The sequence below is a fragment of the Macaca nemestrina genome, chromosome 6 (assembly GCF_043159975.1).
Source record: "Macaca nemestrina isolate mMacNem1 chromosome 6, mMacNem.hap1, whole genome shotgun sequence".
NCBI classification, from domain to species: Eukaryota; Metazoa; Chordata; class Mammalia; order Primates; family Cercopithecidae; genus Macaca; species Macaca nemestrina.
Window position 1 is genome coordinate 7961199 of NC_092130.1, and position 13245 is coordinate 7974443.

The 13245-nt window shown below is 50.7% G+C and overlaps 1 protein-coding gene across 2 annotated transcripts in view; it reads left to right on the forward strand.

Annotated features, from left to right (window-relative positions):
* The first annotated feature begins 8960 nt into the window (after positions 1-8960).
* Positions 8961-13245, forward strand: part of LOC105480874 (SH3 and PX domains 2B) — a 119277-nt gene continuing 114992 nt past the window's right edge. Inside the window, exon 1 of one of the 2 annotated variants that reach the window (XM_011740072.2) lies at positions 8961-9206. In XM_011740072.2, the coding sequence (XP_011738374.2) occupies positions 9132-9206 (75 nt within the window). In that variant the 5' untranslated portion in view covers positions 8961-9131. The remainder of the gene's footprint in view (positions 9207-13245) is intronic. The other variant, XM_011740071.2, reaches the window with a different exon arrangement.

Consider the following 13245-nt stretch of genomic DNA (forward strand, 5'->3'; position numbering starts at 1 on the left):
GAGGCGGTGCCTTGGCGGCCATGGCAGGCTGCCACCTTGTGGCTGAATGAGGAAATGCACTCAAGCAGCTCAAAGGTAGGTAACCTCCATCTTTTAAGCACCCTTAGTCTTTCTGCAGGTATCTGTGAACAAGATGAGAGTCACCAGGCTTGGACGCCTCAGAGACTACCGGAGTATGTGCCCATTGACATGAAACACAAGCCAAAACTCTTTTGTGATCAACATGATCTTTCATACGTGCACACGTCCATTCATGATTTTCTCATCCATTCATTCACCCATCCATCCATTCATTCACCCATCCATCCATTCAACAAAGATTTGCTGAGCACACCAGGGGCCAGATACTGTGGGATAGAAGGGTCCCTGCCCTTCCTGTGGAAAAGACACCCATCCACGTATTCAACAACTATTTACTAAGAGCCTGCTGGCACTGTGCTGGCATTGGGTGATAAAAACTAATGAGACAGACTGGACTGCCCTCAAGGGGAGTTCCAGTTGGGAGAGAAACAAGAAAAGGATGGCAACAGCAATAAATGCTGTGAAGGAAATACACGGTGTGTGTAGAGGGGCAGGGAACTACTTTAGGGAAGGCCTCAGAAGAGATGACATTTAAAGGAAAGCTTGAAAGATAGAGGGTTGGGGTAAATGCATTCCAGGAGGAGAGAACAGCATGTGCAAAGAGATGTGTGTTTTAAGAATAAAGAGAACAGCCGGGCGCGGTGGCTCATGCCTGTAATCCCAGCACTTTGGGAGACCAAGGCAGATGAATCACCTGAGGTCAGGAGTTCTAGGCCAGCCTGGCCAACATGGCGAAACCCCATCTCTACTGAAAATACAAAAATTAGCCGGGCGTGGTGGCGGGTGCCTATAGTCCCAGCTCAGGAGGCTGAAGCAGGAGAATTGCTTGAACCTGGAAGGTGGAGGTTGCAGTGAGCCGAGATCGTGCCTGGGAAACAGAGCGATACTCCATCTCAAAGACAAAAAAGAAAAAAGGATGGAGAGAAGGTCAGAGTGGCTACAGGGGAGCGTGCCAGGGAGCAGGATGCTATAAGGTCGACAGGTCACAAGAGGCTAGTTCCTGCTGGGTCTTGGAAGCTGTGATGAGGACTTTCTCTTTGTTCTAAGAGCAATGGGAAGTCACTGGAGCATTCTAAGCAAAGGTGGGGTGGGGGTGGGGAATATGATATGACTTGCCTTTTCGAAAGACCCATCTGGCTAGTGATAGAGAACAGCTTAGAAAGGACAGGGGCTGGTGTCTTCCCAGTTTTGTATCCACTCCCACCTACATCATGGAGGAGAGCGGACACCCGTCCCTGTCCTCGAGGGAAATCTTGCCTCAATGGAAAGAACATAAGTCAAGCAGCCAGACAGATCTGAGTTCAAATCCCAGCTCCACAATTTTCCTGTGTTACAACCATGGGCAACTTCTCTAAGCTTCAATTTTCTCACTGGAATGGAAAAAATACTATGTACACTGTGGGCATATTAGATACAGACACTGATATAAACTATGTGGTGCTATAGACAGCAATTGGTTCACGCACAAGAAAAGCTATATTACAACACACATCCCTTTGCAAAGTGGGGAAAAGAGAGAAAGATGCATAATTTTTTTTTTTTGAGACGGAGTCTCGCTCTGTCACCCAGGGTGGAGTACAGGGGTGCAATCTCAGCTCACTGCAACCTCTGCCTCCCGGGTTCAAGTGATTCTCCTGCCTCAGCCTCCAGAGTAGCTGGGACTATAGGTGCCCGCCACCACGCCCGGTTAATTTTTTTTATTTTTAGTAGAGGCGGGATTTCACTGTGTTAGCCAGGATGGTCTCGATCTCCTGACCTCGTGATCCACCCACCTCAGCCTCCCAACGTGCTGGGATTACAGGCGTGAGCCACCGCGCCCAGCCAAGATGCACAATTTATAAATGCAAAGTAGGTACACATGACAGGAGTACTGAAGGAACCAGGTCATGGAAACCTTGAATGCCAACCTAAAGCTCATGAACACATGTGAGTGGTAGGAGCCAAGTGAGGGTTTCTGAGCAGGGGAGGATCCACAGAGCTTCGCTTTAGGAAGATACAATTGGCAGCCAGGAAAGAAGGAGAAGATAGAATGAAGGCAGCTGGGGTCTCCTTCCCCCTGTCCCTGAGCCATCACATCACTCAACTTCCTCCCAACCCCCAAGGCTCTGCCCTGCAACCTGGGCACCTGGAATTTTGCCATAAGGTCTGCTTTCTTATAGCCTGTGGTCTATTTCACTGGACCACATGTGTCAGGCCACTGAACATTAGAAAGCGTGGCCACATTAGTTATGACCACCCTGCAACGCCAGCCAATCAGACAGCAGTCACGGAGGGAATCACTTTCCAAGCCCAGCTTCTTCCCAGAGGCTGTGGATGGAGAAAGGAAAAGAAGGCGCAGACCTCAGCTCCCGGGGCCTGGCTATCTGTCCTGGGGACTTAGGATTCAGGAGAAGTGCAGCCTGCCAGCCAGGCAGACACCGAAATCACAAAAAGAGCAGAAGCTGATTCAGGTCGACAGACTCAATGCCCCTTGAACGTGTGGCCCTGATCACAAATAAACTGCCATGTGGAATTCTGTGGTCTGTTGGCTCCAGCATTGATTTTCTATGGTCTGCAGCCCTCGAGCCTGCAAAATGCACTTCTAGAACAGAAATTTAGAGGAATGAAGTCAGCTAAGGTGGAAAATTTACCTCCTTTTCTACCCTCTACACTCCACACCTCAATCAGGGGAAGTGCCAGTGCTCCCAGAACAGTGTGAAACAGGGAAATGGCATGGAGAGGTCTGGGGAATGGGCAGGGGCAACAGCAAGCCCAGCCCTGGAGGTTCAATTAATGTCCCTGAGGACTTAGGTTAGAGTTCATGAGATGGAGAGAAGTTCATTCAGCCCACAGCATCTCTTTGGGGCCTCTCTTTGCTAATTCTGTGCCAAAGGGGGGAAATTTGAGACAAATAAGGCCATTCCAGCTCCTTGGGAGCTTGGAGTCTGGCAAAAGAGTTGGATATTAAGAAAACAATCACGGGCGGGCGCGGTGGCTCAAGTCTGTAATCCCAGCACTTTGGGAGGCCGAGACGGGTGGATCACGAGGTCAGGAGATCGAGACTATCCTGGCTAACACAGTGAAACCCTGTCTCTACTAAAAAATACAAAAAACTAGCTGGGTGAGGTGGTGGGCACCTGTAGTCCCAGCTACTCAGGAGGCTGAGGCAGGAGAATGGCGTGAACCCGGGGGGCAGAGCTTGCGTGAGCTGAGATCCGGCCACTGCACTCCAGCCTGGGTGACAGAGTGAGACTCCATCTCAAAAAAAAAAGAAAAAAGAAAATCACAGCCCTGAATGACAGCTGGGACAAAGCACAGTGGCAGCCAGCGGGGAAGACAATTACCCATCTGGGAGTCAAGGCTTCCTAGAGGAAGTGGTCAGTGACATTCAGTATGGACTTTGAAGGCTGAATGAGAGTTCACCAGCAGACAAGGTGGGGAAATGAGCGGCTTATACCAAGGCATGTCGGTGATGTTACCGGAAAGGGTCCCGATTAAGACCTCAAGGGAGGGTTCTTGGACCTCATGCAAGAAATAATTTGGGGCAAGTCCACAGAGTAAAGTGAAAGCAAGTTAATTAAGACAGTAAAGGAATAAAGAATGGCTACTCCATAGGCAGAGCAGTGGCATGGGATGCTCAGTCTAAGTATACCTATAGTTATTTCTTGATCATGTGCTAAACTGGATTATTCATGAGTTTTCCAGGAAAGGGACAGGGATTTCTGGAACTGAGGGTCCCTCCCCTTTTTAGACTATATAGAGTAACTTCTGGACGTTGCCATGGCATTTGTAAACTGTCATGGCACTGGTGGGAATGTCTCTTAGCATGCTAATAGATTATAACTAATGTCTAATGAGTAGTGAGGACAACCAGAGATCTCTTTCTTTGCCACCTTGGTTTTGGTGGGTTCTGGCCGACTTCTTTACCACATTCTGTTTCATCAGCAAGGTCTTTGTGACCTGTGTCTTGTTCTGACCTCCTATCTCATCCTGTGACTAAGAATGCCTTAACTTCCTGGGAATGCAGCCCAATAGGTCTCAGCCTTATTTTAGCCGGTCTCTATTCAAGATGGAGTCGCTTTGCTTCACACGCCTCTGATAGTGGGAAAAAGCAGAATCTATTTTCTTCTAGAGATGACAAGTTATGTCTACTTTTGGGACATGGAGAAAGGGAGGTGACTGGTGGGAGGTGAACCTGGACACACAGCCAGGGGCTATAGAGAGGCTCCAGATGAGAAAAGAGTGAATGTGGTGCAGGGCAGCCCTAGAATTAAAATCAGCTTTGGGATTTGGATGGATAAAGATATCCATCGAAATGGATAAAGATACAGGTTAAAGGGAGATGTTTAGCTGTCAGTTTGGCCTGCAGCAAAATAATAAAAAACACATGGGGTTTTCAACATATGATCTAATTTAAATGCCAGAACATGCCTACAGGTCTTATCCCCATCTTCCAGATAAAAAAGACTGGGGCACAGAGAGGTCAAGCGGCCTGCCCAAGATCACACACCTGGCAAGTGGCCAAGCAAGTGCTATACACAGATTCCCAGCCGAACACAAAGCCTGGAGTCAGGCAGGCTCCAGACGTCTGCTCCGGACCAGCTTTGGGGCCTTAGACTCTTTCACTTCACTCAGATTCTGTTTCCCACCGGCAACTGGAAAGGATGGCATCCAACTTGCAGGGCTGTTACGATCATTCAGATCATGTATATAAAGCACCATATCCCAGGACCAGGCCCATCAGCAAACCTCAAGAAATATTACTGGGGTGATGACCCATTTTTGGGATTTGAATTCCAAGTGGGATTTCTCTTCCATTCGAGTTCTCCTTTAGGTTTGGGCTCCCTGATGAACTTGAATTTGCAGAAGTGTTTTGTGTTTGTGACAAGGAACTAGTCCAGTTCCAGTGAATTGTAGTGACCATCTGGGTTGAGATTTTTATCAGCAGATAATCTTCAGTTCTCCCAAGCAGAGCCTAAATGGATCTTTCCAGTCTGAACAGCCAGCCTAAACTGCATCACCAGCCCACAATTCAGTTCTTCAAAAACTATGGTGGCCACTCAGAAAAGCCCAAGTTGTCTAGGAGGTAAATGGGTGATACAGAAAGGCAAGAAGAAAAAAAACCAATAACGCAATTTTAAAATGCATAAAGGACTTAAATAGACACTTCTCCAAAGAAGATAAACAAATGGCCAACAAGCACATGAAAAGATGCTGAACATCACTCATCATTAGAGAAATGCAAATCGAAACCACAATGAGATTCCATTTCACATCCATTAGAATGGTTATTATCAAAAACAAATGAACGAATAAAGAAATAAAAACAGGCCAGACACAGTGGCTCATCCTGTAATCCTAGCACTTTGGGAGGCCAGTGCAGGAACATCACTTGAGGCCAGGAGTCCAAAATCAGTCTGGTCAACATAGTGAGATTCTATCTCTACAAAAGGAAACTTTTAAAATTAGCCAGATGTGGTGGCAGGTGCCCATAGTCCCAGCTACCAGGGAGGCTGAGGCAGCGGATCCCTTGAGCCCAGGAGATCGAGGCTGCAGTGAGCCATGATCAAATCACTGCACTCCAGCCTGGGTGACAGAATGAGATCCTGTCTCTTAAAAAACAAAACAAGGCTGGGGCGGTGGCTCATGCCTGTAATTCCAGCACTTTGGGAGGCTGAGGCGGGTGGATCACCTGAGGTCAGGAGTTCGAGACCAGCCTGGCTAACATGGTGAAGCCCCATCTCTACTAAAAATACAAAAATTAGCCAAGCGTGGTGGGCACCTCTAGTCCCAGCTACTTGGAAGGCTGAAACAGGAGAACTGCTTGAACCCAGGAGGCAGGGGTTGCAGTGAGCTGAGATTGTGTCACTGCACTCCAGCCTGGGAGACAGAGCAAGACTCTGTCTCAAACAAAACAAACAGACAAACAAAACAGGTAATAACAAGTGTTGGCAAGGATGTAGAGAAATTGGAACCTTTGTGCATTGCTGAGGGAATGCAAAATGCCACAGCCCCTGTGGAAGACAGTTTAGGGGTTCCTCAAAAAAAAATTAAAAATAGAATTACCTTATGATCCAGCAATTCCATTTCTAGGTATATGCACAAAAGAATTGACACCAGGGACTTGAACAGATATTCTTATCCCAATGTTCATTGGTATAAATGAACAGCAGCATTATTCAGAATAGCCAAAAGATGAAAGCAACCCAAGTGACTGTTGACAGATGAATGGATAAAGCAAAAGTGCTATATATATATATATATATAATGGAATATTATTCAGCCATAAAAAGGAAGGAAATTCTGACACATGCTACAATATGGATGAGCCTTGAGGACATTATGCCAAATAAAATAAGCCAGACACAAAAAGACAAACACTGTGTGATTCCACTCATATGAAGTACCTAGCGTAGTCAAACTCACAGAGATGGAAAGTAGCATGAAGGTTGCCAAGGCCTGGAGGAGGTTGGGGGGTGTCGGGGGAGACTCAGTGTTTAATAGGGACAGAGCTCCAGTTTAAGAAAACAAGCCAGTTCTGGAGAGGGATGGTGGTGATGGTTGCACAACAACGTGCGTGTACTTAATGCCACTCAACTGTATGCTTTAAAAATGGTTGAAATGTTAAATTTTATGCTATGTATTTTTTACTACAATAAAAAAGTAAGACAAAGGAAAGATACGGAAAGATGCAGGGATAGCATCTTCTGCTGCAGGTGGTTGTGGGGGAATCTTTGAATTCCCCAGGCCAGGCCTGCCACGACAGAAGAGATGGACACACCCAGGAGAACCCACCTCTGCCATTCATGGTGTGGCTGGTGGCAGGTCTCTTCGCCTCTCCGGAAAAACCCAGGAAGCTGGCTGATTCAGAGATGGCCTCTAGCTTATGCCTTATTAGGAAGGCTTCGCTCCTAATAAGGCAATGGATGATGTAGCAGGGACAGAAAAGCAGACCTTCACTTCTTTGGAAGTGAGGCCTTAAGACCCTCTGACTTAGGAACTGTACTTCAGAAGAACGTGCCTTACACGTATCAGTGAAGGTCCTGGCACCGAACAGATGCCACCCTCAAGCTGGGTCCATGAAGACAGTTTAGTAAAGGGTCAATGTATTCAGGTGTGGGTGGGGCTAAGGGAGCACCGAGGATGGCATAGTACCCAGGGCTTACAACAGCAAGACTGTCACCGTCCTGAGCAGAAAAGTGGCTTCAGAAACCCTGAGAGAGACTATGTGAGAAAGGGTACCTTTGGTAAAAACAATCGTGGAGGAGGGGCTTGGGGATTAAATACCCAGACCTCCCTCTCTCCTCTTGCCCTCAATCTCCTGCCAGGCCCTCCCACTGGCCAAGCCAAACAGGAAGACCAGGACATAGAGATGTCAGTGAAATCCACACAGGCCAGCCTCTGGGGCCGGAGCAGGATGGTAAAGTCTGGCAAGGAAGTCAGAGGAGCAAACGGAGGGGCGGATCCAAAGTGAATCAGCCCGAATCATCCACGTGGCCTGGCCAGGGTGGCTGAGAGCCATCCTCCCCTGGATAAGCCCACCCTCTTCCAAAGGCTGATCCCAGACCGGGGTGGGAAGGAGCTCTGTCGTGGCATAGAAGAGAGTTGTACGGTTGGTTGAAAAGAGCCCCCACTTACTGGCTGTGAAAATACTGGCCAGGGGCCTAAACCTCCCATCCATGCATTATATATTCATTTATCCATTCATTCAGCCAACAACTCCTGAGAGTGACTCAGTGCCCAGCCAGTGCTAGGAGGCACTAGATGAAGAAACGAGGAGCTACCCTAGCCACAGTCGCTTCAACGTGTGAGATCCATCTAGAGCCAGGCAGTGACGGGCTCCATCCAGCAGCTCCCTGACTCTGGACCCTCACTGCCGGGACCCTCACTGATATAATTCCTTTAAGGCACATTCTTCTGAAATACAGTTCCCAAGTCAGAGGGTCCTAAGGCCTCATTGGAAATGTCCAAATGTCTGGAGGCTGCCCTCTGCCGTGTGCTCTGTAAAAATACCTTTTCCTCCTAGAGTCTACCTGAGGATGCAAAGACAGCATTTCGGAAAAGCAGGGTCCATGGGGCCCGGTGAGCAGTAAGGGCTCTGCAACTGGCAATTGATGGCCTTGCTAACAAGCACCCAGGTGCCCCTCAAACGTAGTCACCACCCTTTAATCCCCTTTTGTTGCTTGTATCACAATTGCATTGCACGTATGTGCATTCGTTGCATTCGTTGCAGTTTTTCTCTCCCTCACTCCCCATGTCCCAGACTGAGACTGGGGGAACCTGGTCGCTGGCCTCTTGCTCCTCCTGAATCACCAGGGCTTGGAGTGGGTTTAGGAATGCCAGCACTCATACCATGGACTGCACTGCAGAATGGCTTCACATGCACTTAATCCTGGGTGCAGCACCGGCTGGCAGGCAGTACTACTGACACATGCTACAACATGGATGAGCCTTGAGGACATCATGCCGAGTGAAATAAGCCAGACACAAAAAGACAAACACAATGTTTGTACTGCTAGGCTCATATTATAGATGAAGAGACCCAGCCCAGAGAGGTTAACCAACTTGCCGAGGGCAGAGTGGAAAAGCGGCAAAGCCGGGATTCGACCGGGAGTCCAGCTCTCCAATCTGGCGGTGGACCGCGGCTGCCGGAGCGAGAGTGCGGGAATGAATCCACACGTCAATCAGTGAACGGGCGGCGGGGTCAGGCCAGCCCCCTCCCCAGGCGCGGCGGCTCGGCACCCGGACAAAGGCAGGGCGGGGGCCGGACGTGGCCGGCTGGGTCCGCGCGCGGGGGGCGGGGGTCGGGGCCGGGCCCTTTAAGGGGGGCGGGCCGGCAGCGCTGGGGGGCGGTGCGGGGGGCGGGCCGGGGGCGGGCGGCGGCGGCCGGGCCCGGCTGAAGTGCGCGCCGAGCAAAGGGCGGCGGCGGTGGCGGCGGCGGCTCGTGCTCGGCCCCTGCTGCGATCGCGCTCGGCTCCAGGTTCCTGGCCCGCGGCGGCGCGCCCCCCGCGCTCCCCGCACCCCGCGTCCCCAGCACCCGCGCTTGGCCCGCTGCGGGCAGAGGGGCGGCCATGCCGCCGCGGCGCAGCATCGTGGAGGTGAAGGTGCTGGACGTGCAGAAGCGGCGGGTGCCCAACAAGCATTATGTGAGTGCGGCGCGGCCTCCACGCCCCCTTGAGCCCGCGCCCCATCGGGGGCGACCGAGGGCCCCCGGCTCGGAAAACTTCTGCCTCCGGCGCTTCCCGTCCCCTCCTCCCCTGCTCTCCCCTCGGCCCTGCCGCGGCGCTGCCCGGGTCCCTCCCAACTCCTCCTCCCTCCCTCCCCCACTCCCCTCTCCTCCCCTCCCCGCTTTTGCCCCGTTCTCCCCCTCCATCCCTTCCTCCCGCCTCGCCCCCCTACTCGCCTCCCTGCGGCTCCTCTACCCCTTTCTGTCTCCTCCGTGTCCCCCCCACTCCCGTGCTGCTCATTTGTGGAGAAGTCTGGCCCCAGCCGGTGAGGGGGCAGAGACGGAAAGCGGGAGAGAGAAAAGCGCCTGTTCTCAGGCCGCCCGCCCTGCCCCTCCTTGTGCAGAGGCGCGCAGACCCGCAGTCCCCAGCCACAGGTAGCCCTTCTAGGGATGGTCGAGTTTGACTCCGTTCTTTGGCAAGAGCCAGCCTGGGCAATGGAGGAGATCTCTGGGAATGGATCATTTGAGTGGCTGCACCTTGAAAGGGTTAAAAACATCCACTGTCCCCCCTCTCCAGTAACTTCTGTCTTAAAATGTACGAAAGTTTTCTCCTGGCATCTCCCTCTAGAACATGGGACTCTTGTTTGGAGCTCGCAAGGACTTGAGAAAATGGGACAGTAGCGTCGTTTTGCAGCTAGGAAGGCTGAGGCTCAGAGGTTGCATGTCCTGGAACATAGAGCTGCATTCGGGCTTCCCTCCCTCTAGCAGGGGTGCCTGGGCTGACGGTGACCTGCAGGTGGCAAGTGGCTTCCGCAGCAACCTAGGGGACACGTCTGCAGATTCAGGAGGCCCTGGGACCACCTCGCAGCTTCTAGGTGGAGATAAAGGGAATGTGGGGTGATGGGCCCACATAAGGCCTTGGGGAGGGCCTCATTACGGCAGGGAAGGGGGCTATAGTGTCTCTGGCGGTGAGAAGTGGGCAGTGGCGGAGGCTGGCTACAGAGAAGAAGTTAACCAGGAAGGGAAAAAGAGTAAGAGGGAGGGAAAAAATCCTAACAAAGAAGTATAGAACAATGAATAGAAAAGGGCGTTGGCTGGCTAAATTAAGCTCCTTGGCCTCCCTGGAAGTCGTCTTCAGATCTTTTTTTTTTTTTTTTTTTTTGTAAGAACTAATTCTTACAAAGTAGATCTACGTGCCTTCCATGAATAGCCTATGAAATTCTGAAAGGAGATAGCCGGGAACCCACTCCACGCTCTCCACAAGAAGGGGTGTGCTGTGTGAATCTGTATTGTTATTGGCTGGGCAGCCAGTTATTCAGCCCTTAGCCAGGCGGTGGGAAGCTATTTCCTGGACCTGTGGCATCTTTGTATAGAGTGAAGTTTCTCTTGATTCCAGAGCTGAGCTAAATTGTCTTTTTTTTCTTCCTTTTTTTATTTTTTGTTAACTGTTTTCAAATGCTGCCAAATCTTAGTTTCTTGTTTGAGCCTGTTAGCATGTAACTGAGTTTGCCTCTTTGGCATGAAGACAGTTTTCACCAACATGGCAACTGGAGGAAGTCTGGAATTCTCCATGCCACCTCCCACCAGGTCTGTGAGCTGGCAAAACGAGAATAGATACCGCCACCGAGGCCTGGCCATCCTTGTCCACGCGCCCTCTTCTGGCCTCTCCTGTCACGCCCATATCAGGCAGAGGGCCTTAAGCCCATTTGACAGATGAGGAAACCAGGGCTCAGCAAGCTGAGGTCCCACGCCTAAGGTCACAGTCAAGAGCCAAGCAGGGATGTAGATCCAGGCCCACGGACCCCAAAAGGACCACACCACTTCCCAGATCCGGTACCCCCATAGTTTCTCTGAGCAAAGTCCTCTGAAAAACTGGGAAATCTCTCCTATCATTAGTGAAAACCTGGAAGCTTTTCATTCTCCGCTCTGTCAGCTCCATCCTTGCCAGTTTTTTGAAGGTTTTGCACTTCGAGAACCATCTTTTGAAGCGTTCAGCCACTTTTTGGGGGCCCCCTGAGACAAGTTTCTATGTTAAAACATAGATTGGGGTTCAGATCTTGGCCTCCCAGCTTGCAGCTGTGTCTCCTCAGCCTCAGTTTTTTCATCTGTGTAATGGGGAGATGGTGGTGTCCATTTCCTAGGGGAAGCAGCCACATGACAGGCAGGGGTGGAGTGCCCTAAAGGTTAGCTCCCTGCCTGCCTGTCCCGAAGAATCTTGTCACTGATTGGGAACATGCCAAAGTCACATGATGGGGGGGGGGATTCATCAAGAACTTGTTTTTCTGCATGTGGATTTAGTCACTCATGTGATTCAAGGGGCCCTCTCCCTTCTAGCCCAGCCTTCTGGGTTTATCAGATGAGGAGGGGCAATGGGCTGAACTGAAGCCTGAGTCATCCACAGGAACAGAGAACATTTACTGCCCTGATGGCAGGGGGCCGAACCTGTTAGAAACAGATCCCTGTGGTGGGTGACCACAGCTGTTCCCACGCTCCACCCCAACCCCTCACACAATCTGGAAAGAGCAGGCATGAAGGCAGCTATTGGAGGGCCTGGACTTTGACTCCCATTTGGTATCCCTCTTTCTGAAGCCACCCTGGAGAAACAGCATCAGCTGGGGAGTTAAACTGTTCCGCTGTGTGACCTCGGACTGGTTGGTTTGCCTCTCTGAGCTCTAGCTTCTGTGTAAATGCTGCTACATCCTTCCAGGGCAGAGTTTCTCAGCCTCCACAGTTTTGACATTTGGGGCTGGATCATTCTTTGTTATAGGGCTGTCCTGTGGATTGTAGGAAGTTTAGCAGTATCCCTGGCTTCTACCCAACTAGTCATCCCCCTTCCCAATTGTGCCACCCAGAAGGCCTCCAGGCATTGATTGCTACATGTCGTCCTGGGGGCAGCACCGCACACATCCCACCCCAGCCACTGCACCATAGAATATCAAGTCAGTTTTTGAGAGTCCTCTTCACTACACCCCCTCATTTCCCACTACCCCGCTCCCCATTTGCAGCCATCTCGGCCACCACCTGCTCGTCACTCACTTGTCTGTGAGGGACAGGGTCACAGGTGCTGTAGATGTCATTGGAGAACTGCACCCAGAGTTCAGGGCTGCCCATCAGGGCCGGGCCACCTGCTGCCTCTGAAATGGTGCCTTCTCCATGATCGGAATGGCATCCTCTCCAGCCCCAGCCACAGGCAGACACATCATCCATGGGCCCAGGGGCAGAGCCACAGGCCAGGTCTGGAGAATGCAGGGCCAGAAGCTCCGGGTGCCTCTGAGATCCTGAGAGGTTGATGACCATGATCCATGATATTGTTTGTAGAGGGTTTCCCTGGAGCCACCGCCCTCTGTTGGAAGCAGGGAGATGAAGATTTGGGAAGCTGCTGCCTTTCTCTGCCAGCATCTTTCCTGCACTAGAGCCCGAGGGCTTGGGGATGAATGGAGAGGGGCCTTTGAGGGTGACATCCTCCCTAGCTAGCTTGTCTTCAGCTTGAGGGGAGGAAGAAGAGCTCCAGGTAGGATTTGTGGGTTTTATTTGGATCACCCCATTTCCCGCACTGGAGAGGGATGTACAGAAGCATTAGTGTCTCGGCAGCAGGGGCCTGGAGATGCTGGGCTGCTCTGTCTCTAGATCTTTAAATGTTAAGAGGAGCAGGATGGTCGGAGTATTTACGGCAGTGAATAACAGTGGTCAAAGTGTCCTCAGTAACCTGAGCAGGGTACTGGGTCCCTTTTACATAAGTACATTTTCGATATAGTAATATAATATTCTGCACATATATAGATACATAGAATAAAATAGCTATCTGTATCTATATACCTTCCAAGTCTTCACATCTCTATATTTTGCCATATTTGTTTCAAAACTTTTTTCTTTTTCTTTTTAAGAAATAAAGCATTGCAGATGCAAAGCCCCCACTACGCCCTCCCGGATGCTGCACCTCCCCCATAAAACCACTATCCTGCGTTTGATATTGATTGTTCCCATGCACTTGTACAAAATAGACTAATAGATAGGATATT